General features: G+C 41.8%; 1 protein-coding gene across 1 annotated transcript in view; it reads right to left on the reverse strand.

Annotated features, from left to right (window-relative positions):
- ACBD6 (acyl-CoA binding domain containing 6) overlaps positions 1–12,080 on the reverse strand; it is a 92,088-nt gene that overhangs the window by 41,268 nt on the left and 38,740 nt on the right. Inside the window, exons 5-6 of the mRNA XM_009275913.1 lie at positions 11,783–11,888; positions 4,815–4,904 (exon numbers count right to left, since the gene is read on the reverse strand). Coding sequence (XP_009274188.1) covers positions 4,815–4,904; positions 11,783–11,888 — 196 coding nt within the window. The remainder of the gene's footprint in view (positions 1–4,814; positions 4,905–11,782; positions 11,889–12,080) is intronic.

Consider the following 12,080-nt stretch of genomic DNA (forward strand, 5'->3'; position numbering starts at 1 on the left):
GTGGGGGGGAGGGGAAGGAAAAAAAAAGAAAAATCCAGCTAACTCAAAATCACATGCTAACAAGCACGACTTCAGACAGCTGTGCAGCACTGCGTGAATTGGTTCAAAATACAGATACAACATTGGCACCAAAGAGCAACCAACTCTCTCTGAAGACAGCACAGACACTAGATGCTTTTCACTGAAATTACTGGTGTATATGAATGAATAAAATAAAATCCACATATAATAGCAACAGATTTCCTAACCTGATGATTTTCAGCTTTGGTTCTCAAGTTTCCTTCTCAAACCCCTAAGGGTCCATGGGTGACCACTGAGAACTTGCTGACAAGCAGTTTAAAGTCTCAATACAGTGATCTGCATCTTTACTAGGAAAGTGAAAGGTCAGCAAATAAAAACTGAAGATCAGTTATAGCTTTTTTCATCCTTGTAATCATAATTATAGTACAATTTTAGCATACACAAGTGATTACCATAACATTGATAAGCTGATTATGCACAATGATGTAGTTTAAAAATAATAAAATATTTAGATACAATTTTAACTCAGCTGCTCTACCACACAGATACGTACACAGCCCTTAATTATCCTGTGTCAAGTGATATAGTTCCACTTACAACTAACGATTTTTTTTTTTTTTTTTTTTTTTTTAAAGACTTGTTCACATGGCCAGATAGGCTTGAAAAGCTTTTTCAGAGTAAGCTGATCTGTGGCAACCACTCCAGGATAGTTCCCCACGCATTCCCAAGGGCACGCCCTGAACGCAGATTATTATTTTGGAGTAAAGAGTACCCACAAATGGAACAAAGTGCAGCCACAGCAAGTCCAGGAGGAGAGCCTATGGTCTACTGTTTTGATGTTACAAGTGAGAGATGCTATTTGTCCTTCTCTCTCTCATTGGACAATTACTATACCACGATGCCCTTCATCTTTCTTAAAACAGCACTAGTAATTTGTATACCTGCAATGCTCCCTGCGTAGGATGAGCAATCATGTGGGACCTTTGCACCAGAGCACAGAATCCTCCTTTTCAAGCCGCCTTACTTGCCTTACTCTTGCAGGAGGAAGTGACCAGACTTAGACCCTGCCCAAGAGCACTCTTCCACCTAATAGCACTGAAGCAGTAGTACACTGTGCCTAAACTTCCCCCTAAATACACTAAAGGAGCTCCTCTGAAAGCTGGTTGAGGAGCACCTCACATCCAGGAGCCAAGCAGAGTTCTGCTGTCTCCTCCACACTGGCACTGCACCACCAGATATAACTGAGGACAAATAAAGTCTCCAACCAGGCCAGCTCGCTGCTCCTGGCATGGGGAACACTGAGCATACCATGGCACAGCCACAGGGGAGCACGAAGCTGGGGTGCAATTCTGCACGGCTTGCATTCAGTGCCTCCCCTGGCCCCAGAAAACCTCTTTTCCAAGGCCAGAGAAAACATTGCAAGGAAAAACTCTCCCCACAGGGGAAAAAGGTTTTCCTTTGTTGCTCATCCTCTGCAAGGAAAACTTATTCATGTCTTCATATATTTTAAAGCTAGAAACGGATATTGTTGCTGAGCTCCTTCATAACTGTTACATCATTAATATACTCCCCTTCCTTTCACTTCATCACTCAATTAAAAGCCTACATTTTAGGCAAACAGTTCCAGTGGAAGGAGGCTGTTTTCAGACTAAGCCCCAGGCTCTGGGTATTTCCAGCAGAGCTCCAAAATACCATACTACCACCCACTTTGAAATGGCCTCTGGCTCTGAAGATTTAGGTAATTCAATTACACAAATGCCCCTTTTCAACAAAGTAGAGAAGCCTGTTGCCTTTCTGTATCCCCTTGCCCATGGCAATCGCTTACCACCTCTTTTCAAATGTGCTATTAGAGCTAATTACGAAAAATCAGAGAACTCAATGGCTGCAGCTTTTCAGTGACGTTAGTGAACCACCCTTTTGAAACTGCAGTACCACTGTTTAAAACAAAAAGCACAGGCGCTGGACCACTGCAGTCCAGGAGTGTGTGGTTATTCCCAGAATTAAAGCGGTTTCGAGCTAGCATGCAGCAATGAGCGGAGCCAGGCGATCTCTCCTCCTGCTCCCACGCTGTCTGTTTATCAACAAAGAGCAGTAAGTTGACTCTTGTACAGCCTCTTGATCCAGAGACTGCAAGTACTTTGACAACAGATAGTACAAAGATAACTAAAATAAGGCAGTAAAAAGTGAGTAAGGCACATCTACAGGCACAGTGAACTGGTATGACTTGCTCCAGGTCACCTAGCAGAGCACCACCGTCACCATCTGCTTAGGGCAGCTAAATCCTTTAGCACGCTCCAAGAGAGCCAAGATGGAAGAGCATTTATTAAAAATGTAATGGAAGAGAGCATAAATCTGTCGTGCTGTTTGACTAACTGTTTAGAAGCATACTAAAACTCAGGCAATTTTTAAAAAAATTGGTCTATAACATTTCTCTCCTTCACTACCTGCTCATAACCCTCATAAACCCTAATTTATTCTTTATCTCTTATGCTGCCTGCATGTAGGTACTGCTGCAAAATTGAACAAGACAGAAAAACACCTGAAGACCTGAGCAGCAGGTGGAAATCACAGAGGCTGCTTGCACACTGGGCTCTGGCAGAGGTGCTGCATGCAGCCTGCGAAGGGAACTTCTATCGAGAGCACATCGCTCTGAAATAACAGTGCCACTGATTCAAGTCACCAGAGGTTCCCTTACACTTAACCCACTGTTCTTTATAGCCTACGCATTAACTGATAGTGCATTTGGTAATGTATAAGAGCAGGCGCTGCAGTGTTTATGGCCTGTTAGGAAGCCAGAATTTTCCCCTCTCCTTTTTTCTTCTGGTTGCTCTTAAAATTCCTTCTGCTCTTGCTTTGGATGTGAATTCTTACAGGGTAAAGGTGAAAAAAAAAAAAAGAGAAATAAACATTAGGTCACAAAGTCTTGAAATGTTATTGCAATTTATAAGTGGCTGAGAATAAAAATGTGTCTGCCTTCTCTAGGAACACACCTAAGCATGAACAGAGACCTTTATAAAAAAATTCTCCTTTATTACCTTGGGGGGGGGAATCAAAGATTGATTTTCTTTTTATGGCTATTATTAACCTTAAGTTACTGGCCAAAAATAATCTGGCTACAAAATGTGCAATACATCAAAAAGAAAAAAAGAGAAGAAGAATTTAAGAGAAAACTAATGTTCAGAGAAAAAATAAGATGACTCTCCCTTCAGCCGCCTTCTTCTAAGAGTCAGACTTTACCTTCAAAGAAATGAGACAAGTGTCAAAGAGAAGTGACTTTTCAGAATGCTGCGGCAGTACAGCACCCCAGACAGAACCATCTCCTGGGCTGCCAGGGCAAAGGGGACGGGCAGGTGTCTCATCCAACTCCTCCATGATTTCAATGCAAAGCTGTTCCCATATGTATCTGACATGTCACTCACCAGTTCTGACTGAAAGGCAATGGTCTAGTCTGACAATGGGGCACGCAAAGCCCCCCATTTGTATTGGCTCCACCCCCCCTCTTCTATGTAAGGAAAAATTCCTGCAAAATCCATTACAATGGAAACCCCCGAGGTCTAAGCACAAAGATACGTGTCTCACCAGCTACTGTGGGGCTGTGCTTCCTAATACCCATCCCACCAGCAATTCTGCCCAGCCAAGGGCAAGAAAGACTTTTTTACAACTATTTCATGTGTGTGTAAATACCAACACAGCTATTTGTAGCCTGTGAACACTACAGGTCTGCTGAGAAGCCTGCAGATTGCAATTGTGCTTAAGGTCCACCTCTTACAAATTCCTGAAGCATCTATGGCAAGGCTGCTTAAGATCTCACTGCTAAGAGCTAGCAAATTTGTCAGCAGAGGTGTATCTATGTCCAAACGGGGCATGAGAGCAAAACCAGTGTCATGATAGTAGAGAGCAGTCAATCATAATTTGACAGAAATATGTTGGACAATTATTTCCAAACACGATCGCATTTACACAGGTCAGCCCTTAATTACAACAAGCTGACAAAACTAGGAGCGTTGACTCATGAGCACAGGCAGACTCAAGCTGGCTGGAATGAACCACCTGCAAAGCGGTTGCAGAACCAGTGCAGTTCACAGCCTGGTATATTAAGGTACCTTAAAACTGCTGCTCGTTAAGCTCAGACACTTGGGTTGCAAACTGCAGCGGCTAAAAAGCTGCTTTACGTTCAGTTAAGTCAAATTGTGCTAGAAATGGTGACCCCAAAGGGGTGAGGTGAGTATTTGGGGATGGAAATGGCATAAGCCGTTCGGCTTTCCCCTCAGTCACCACTGAGATCCTACTGTAGCTGTCACGTGCCCACCACACCGTGACCTACCCCCGCGTGGTACTCTGCCAAACACAGGCATTTATTGGATGCTTTTCTGCTAGGCAAAGTGGGATTCTTTTTCCACTAGTCCACCAAGTTCTGCTGAGAGTGTAGTGTTACAAAAAATACATTGGAGAATGCACTTTATGTAGGAAGCTACCAAACACCTCGTATGCAGGAAATCCCTCTTGCCATCAGTACCATGAGTCACATTGGAAGCCACAACCAGGTGATCAAAACACTTTACTGCAGGGAGAAGTTTCAGCAGGAACTGAAAAAGGTCCCTTATGACTATGTATTTCATGCAACCAAATTCCATTATTTTTCCCAGGTTACCTTTTTTGGATGTTCTTCTCTGTGATAAGTGCTCTGAGAGAACTTGCTATAGAGTTTTGGAAGAATTCAGTTTCATGCAAAACATTTGGTCAGGAGCCTACGTAACACATCGATCAAATTCAACTTTTTATTCCTTTCTTACCTGGCTGTTAACGTCAGCAGCGTGCTGTAACAGTACTGAAACCAGCTCCTTGTGTCCTCTGTCACACGCCCAGTGGAGCAGAGCCCGGCCCTGCAACATCCAGGAGAAAATTAACAAAGCCAGCAAAAAAAAGAAGCACAGAGAATCACAGTCTTGCTGTGAAGTATTGAGTACCAATAACAAAATTAACACAGACTTTTTAAAAAAACTACACTAATATGAGTATGTAACATACTATTGCTCCTGATTTGGACTTACGGAATAACGCTAGAAATGTTAAAAGTGACACATAGTTGAATTTTTCATTAACTTAGCATCAAACCCACAAGCCAGCAAAAATTTAGAGGGGAAAAGCAGCAAAGCATGAAAAGCAGGAGCCATGACATGATTTGTTTTCCTATATAGATTTGGGATTTTGACACCTCTGACTTTTTTGGGAGCAACGACTTACACAGTAAGGGTGAGATTTTCCATGCTGCCTAAGTCACTCAAACACAAAGTCCCCAAAAGCTCATTCCTCTGGCAGGTCCGAAACACTCAACTTACGGGCCCCGCCTCTGCTGCAATAGGAGGTTAAAACTGGGTGTCTGGGCAGGCATCACCCACGACCGTCCCCCTCTCAGCTCGGCAACACGGGCTGCTGCTTCCATGCCTCCAGCCCCTCCCAAACCTCCACAGTTTTCTTCCCATCCCCTTTCTACAGGTCTCTGCACACTTGAAGTCTCTCTGCATGTCTCTGCCACCACAGGAGGGGATGCAATAGAAGTTCAGATCTTCCTGCCTGTCAAGGACATGGGAAGTAGCTTAGGACCCCTCTGAGGGCTGACACGTACATCTGAAAACCCAGCTGGCCTTGGAAAGGGCTATGGAAGCAGTGAAGCGAAGCCAAGCTTTCCGGGTCAGGTTCATGGGTGCTGCCCTGATTCTGGGCTACAACAGCCAAGCCTGTGAAAGGTAATACTTGTTTTTGCAACAGGACATCACAGCAGAGCTGTGATACAGTTTCACACACTTTAACAGCCCTGCGCTGGGGCTGGAGTGCTTTTCTTACAATGCAAAAACGCATTCAAAGCGGTAACAGAGCCTTTTGACAAGCAGCTCTAAGACATTTTCTATGAACTATAGAAGATTTTTTATATCGGCAGCCCCAAAGAGAAAGGTAGCTCAAGGTAGTTTGAGATGGAAGGTTTTCTCCTTTGTTTACTTAGTAAATTAGACTTACTGTTAGTATCAGTCTCTCCTGATTTAGGACAGCATGTGGCACGCTTGCAGGGGATTCCTTGGAAATCACCCTGCAGATAACCGAGAAATCATCCCCCAAGCTGTGACACCGTCAGACTGACCTGTGTTTTCCAGTATGCTACACGAAACAGTCACAGACCTTCACAGATGAAATCAGTTAAATTAGCCCATGCCTGGTTATAAATCTCTCGACAGAGCAGTGAGGAACAAGGTGAGCAACTCATTTATCTGCTAATGGGAACTGTGAGCCAAATTTCCTGACCACGGTGCCAAAACAGCAGGAGGGGCAGAAGACACCTGCAACCGAAGCTCACAGCTCACACTGCTTCTGCTGGATATTCTTGGGCAGGGCAGCAGAGGTAAAACATGATTTTGAGTAAGGAAATGCGATCTCGGACACAAGGCATTAAGCTTTTTAACACACTTTTTGACCCAGCAAGTAATTAATTTTTGTAACACATAATTTTAATGTTACACTAATTAACCTTGAATTAGAATGAATTTTCTGACAATGACTTTCTATGGAAGTACTGATGACATCCACGGGCCATTTAATGATCAATGTTCTTGCACTCAACACCACTATCAAACTCTAAAAGGGAGGAAGAGTGCAATTTAAAACAATTGGTAAACATGGAAGGATCTTTAATTCATGTTTAGCACTCTTAACTCATCTCTGGACTGGTAATTACTTAAGACTTAGGATTTCAGTTGGACAAATACCAACTTTTTTTGTGCCACAGATGTTTATTTCAAAAGAAAGAAGCACTATCTGCGATATGCACAATAGCAATAAATACTTCAACAGATTATTTCAGTTTCTTTATATATGTGTAGAGGAATAATATTGTAATTACACAAGTGTAATTATTGTACAATTACATGACAAAATAAAGGCATTTCTATCCTTTATATCAAAATTCACGTTACAGATTAGTAACATATATGTTGGTTTGCATTTGTCTCTGGATAAGCAGAATCTCATTTTATTGGTGCTGAACTTGGCTGAGACCAATAAAGGAAAACCAACAGTTTGGGAGAGATAGTGCTGCCAATTCTGTCAGCTCAGGGGTACTGCAGCACTGTGCAGCTGGTCCCTTCCCATGACACTGGAAGGCTGGTTCTGCTGCAAATGTTGCCTTTTGAACAAGACAAGAAACTCAAGCCTGATCATCTACAGTCATTAAAAATCTCCTTGTGCTATTTGCAGGAGTATGGATTTCAAGTCTTGGGCCAATTCCACTTTGGGTAATTACACTCTGCTTACCTATATATTTTCTCTGTAATTCTACGTGGATACAATATTTTCCAATTAGTGCCTTAAATGGCTCTGCATTGTAATTGCGCACTATTAAAAAGCTGACACGTTCCACCCAAGAAATGTCTGCATCCTTGCAGCATGCTACGCTGTAAACTCAGGGTGTAAGAGACTTTGGAGACCTTCTGTGCAAGCGTACACCGTTTGATGTGGAAGTAAGAATACCTGCAGAAGAATCTCAACCTACTTACTGTATAACAAAAAGCATTACTAAGAAACTTGTATTTAAAACAAGATAATATTCACTACTGTTTGCATACTATCAGGCAAATTAAAATCAGGAGTTCTAGCTAATGTACTTAGGCAGCTATACAGCTACAAAGTCCACTTGTTTCCCATGTCTTCCTTAAAACAAACCTTAGCGATAAAACAAACTGAATGTACAATCCAACTCTTTGTATAGCATGGATATCACCTATGCATGTTGAAGAATTCTTTAGTCCACACAGCTGCTGCTTTATATCAGCATATAACATGTATTTGTGTGTTTAAATAACATGGCAGAAATCTTAAGAGCCACAGATTGAGCTTTCCCAAAACACTTCCCATATGACTATTTCATCAAGCAGTGAGAGACTCAAAGCAACACGAATAATTTCATATAGGAAAGCACTGCAGTAGTGAGGTCTTGACTAAATGCAATCAAACATCAAGGTACTCCCTTCCATGCAATTCAAACACCCAACAGTTGTTGCAGAAGTTACTTGAGAGGATGCATTTTCCCCTGCCTTTGAAGTATTTAATAAAAAAAAGCATAAAAATAGCCCCAGTGCACTAACCCTGCCTCTTAAATCTTCTGTGCTTTGCTTGGATAACCGCTGCCAGCTTGGCCAGCTTCTGCAGCAGTTTCTCAAGCCAACAGCACATCAATTTTGCTCAGCTCCAAGTCACACGGTGTTCACAAACAAAGCACAGGACAGGGATTTGTCTCAGATATACCGAGTCTCAGCAGACAAACGGATGGGAATGATTTTCACATCAATTAGCCAGTGCAGAGAAAGAGGAGAACAAAGCCAAACTGAATGGATGTGCTACAATATTAAGCTATACTTCTAGGCATGATGTTTGCAGCTGTAATGGCTGTATAGCAATGAGGGCCCCTCTAACTTGTGGCAAGTGTTTTATTACCAGTAATTAAGAGGAGATATATAGAGAACGGCCGCATCCCCCCATGGTAGCAAAAACAGTGAATGGAAGGGCCGTTGTTGCAATTATACGGGTAAACTTCACATTTGATTTAGAAGTCAATCACTTTCAGAGCTCTGAAACATTTGGGGAAGTTTTTCTAATGGGAGTAAGCCTGTAAATCCAGAAGTATGTGATCCTTCTTCAAACCCATTTTTTTTCCCCTGTCCTTTCCTTGGCAAGCTGGCACCAATTTGGCACTTGCTGTCTCAAAAGCACGAGGATCGGGGACTAAGCGAGCATCATTTCAGATGCCTTTCATTAAAGTTTTGGCAAGGGCTTAAATACTGCACACAGGTAACATGTTTGCTTACTGGGATTTCTCCAACAATTAAAAAAAAATTCTCTATCTACAACCTCCACAGCCCTTGGCACAAATTACAAAAGCAACTCATCTATGCCTTTGAGCAGTTTCTGGTTTGTTAAAAGTTGAAGAAATATTGTTCTCAAAAAGGCAGCAAGCAATCCACACTACCAGGATGTGCCTGTGGCGACTTCACAGCCATAGTCCATTTCTTATTTCATTAGTCCTGCTGACATACATAAGAGAAACGGGTTGTTACAGTCTGTGCTACTTCTTCTAAGTGAATGCAAGCTATTCTGTTGAACTCTGGGCAATTTAGATACAGTAAATGGAAGCTTATACATGATTACTGTCATTAGATTCTTTGTTTAATTCTAAATTGAAGTTTATTATATCCAAACTGTTAGCAGGTATGCTAACATGCTGTACATGAAGACCTTTATTTCTTGTAGGAAGACGACCACTTATGCTTCAAAAGTTGCCAAGTGCATCTATCTAAACCCCAGGGACTTCTATTGTCCTTTCTGAAATCCTTTTGCTTCAAGTAAGTTGGCTTGTCCCCATTTTACATTTTTATTCTTGATTTCTTTTCTCCTTTCGCTAACTTATTTCAGGCTTGCACAAAATGGGGGGATACAATTAGATACAGTATTAACGCATCACATAGAAATAAAATCTAAACACCTTACAACCTCAGTCAAGTCTTTATTGTACAAGGAAAGGCTGAGCCTAGCGTCTTTGCAGTTTAGCACGAGCTATTTGGTGCTTCAGTAGATTTTGTTTCGTAACAAGTTAACTCTTTGTATGTATCCCTGCTGCCATTTTAAATTTATATGCATTTAAATCAAAGGATTGACAGCGTGAGTTATGTTCAGAGGGCTAGGAGAGGCATCTTTTGGATATGGCAGGATGTATTTCTACAGTAACACTAAAATAGTTAATAAAAGTGACAAGTTTATGCTTGCATACACTTCACTCTACCAAAGGCTCAGTCTGGGTTATCTCCAGTCTAAAATGGGTTCTAAAACTTCAATCAACCTGCACGATATTGGAAAATAAGCTACCCTCCAGATTGTGAAGACCACGGTTGGATATCGAACAACACTGGTAATGGTTTCAGCTCCTTAACATAACATGAAATAAATATTTCTTTCAGATTTTTCTTTTTGGTATGCTAACTTTTTTTGTTTGGTTGGTTTTTTTACACCAGTTAGAGTCAAGCCTAAGGAAGCCAGCACTTGCCAAAAAAAAGGTTCTTACTTCCCTGTTTGAGCATTTGCTGGGGTAAGCCAAAATCACTGAGGCTGTGAGAATTTCATCTATGGGGGAATTTTGCACCAGTGGGAATCTTCCCATGAGCCCTTCACAGGTAGGCAGGGTTTTCAGCTCCTATCTGTGCTGAAGCAATTCCATACTCTGCAGTAGTCATGTGCTAATACCCACTAGTTCAGAAATAGGTCTTCTCTTACATCAGAGACTCATGGATAATACCCAAAGAGGATGTCACCTAGCAGTTTTCAGATCTGGCTTTAAACATTTATGTCGTTAGAGCACAAAAATATTTCAGCCATCTTTCACCAAATATTTTGATTTTTTTAAAAAACAAAATTTCTTTGGCTGAAAACAAGCACATTTGTTGCTTGAACACAAAGGAAGGTACGAGCTTCTGATCCCTGCTAACTATGAAAGAGCATCTTGCCAGTGGACGTGAAGCAATGCTAACAGGATGTTATTATACACTTATTGCAAGTGTGTAATCCCAAAAACGAGCTTTTATTAATGAAAGGACTCCAGCCGTGTTCTGTGGGACTGCCCTGGACATTTACTTCTGTAACCTGGGATCAGAAGAAGGAGGGATGGAGCTCAGTAATGGCGCTGTTGCAGTGACTATGTGGCACATGACAGTTTCAGTTCATTGAATTTATGATGTGAAATTCCAACCCTGATCGTGAACACCCTCCCTCCTCTCCTCTGAAAATTAATTCACATGAATTCCTGATTAATAATAAAAGGCCCTGCCATCAGCATTCAGAGCCCCAGCCGGGGCTGTCATGGCTCAGAGGGCAGAAATCTGCTTAGAGCTACAGAAGAACCCAACTGAATTTGTGGCGTCTCAGTCTATGAATGTGTAAGCACTTCATCTGTTCACCAAAACACAATGTGCTGGAAAGCAGCGGGCAAAAGTAGCTGTACATACAGTGGACCACGAGCAGGGCTAGGTGGCAGTATGCAAGCATCAAAACCAAGGTGATAAAGCTACACTTCCTGACGGATGAACAGGAAACTGTCCACATCAGGTGTTTACTTTTACCAAGAAAAGGATCAAGCCAATTCACAATTTTAGACACTTAATCCTTTTCTTGAGGTTTCTAGCAATGCCTGTATTATCTCCCTATGGGGAAATGGTGTTTTGAGTCTGATGAGCAGAGAAAGACTGGACGATGTCACTGTTTTTGTGAAGCTGGAAAGCCAGTGTCACTCATTTACCCTCCACCTGGGAACAATGAAAAGCTGATGGCATGGCAGAAATCCTGCTTCACCTGTGAACAGAGTTTATTGGTCAAAAAAGCCATTTCCCTCACTTCCTACTTCTATTTGACCACATTTAGTGTACAAGGTGGGGAAAGGGGAGTATTCAGAAGATCTTGTTCTGCAAGTGGCTGCTGGTGTTGCTGAAAATAACATAGAAAGTAAGTTTCTCATATGCTACAGCATCACAGTTAGTACATCCACACTACTAGAAATCCAGTGGAAAGCTATTTTCAAATAGATTATCCCTGTCTCAGTGACCAAGTGTTTGTCCAACTGTTGTAGTACCTTGTTATAACAATCCTAACCAGGGAATTTTGAAAAGGAGTGGCACTGAACTAATACACCCAACAGTTAACAGATTGATGGTCTTTATCTTTTCCTCCATACCTCCTCATCTGTGACATTCACATCCACTTTCTTTGATCGAATGGCTTTGGTTACATAGTCAATGTTGTTTTCTCTGCAGTAATCAAAAATGTTCTTGTCCTCTTCCCTATTCAGGAAACAAAAGCAAAAGAAGCACCGTGTTACTGCACAACACAAAGGCCGCATGCACATCATATGCTCTAGCTTTGCTAGAGACATTTCAATAGTATCACTGGACTGAAACAGACGCCTAGTATTGCACATGCAGAATAATACTTTTTCTCCAAGGTAAGAGACAGACGATCCTGCTTCCTAGAAA

The sequence above is a fragment of the Aptenodytes forsteri genome, unplaced genomic scaffold (assembly GCF_000699145.1).
Source record: "Aptenodytes forsteri isolate BGI_AS27 unplaced genomic scaffold, ASM69914v1 Scaffold289, whole genome shotgun sequence".
Taxonomy (NCBI): Eukaryota; Metazoa; Chordata; class Aves; order Sphenisciformes; family Spheniscidae; genus Aptenodytes; species Aptenodytes forsteri.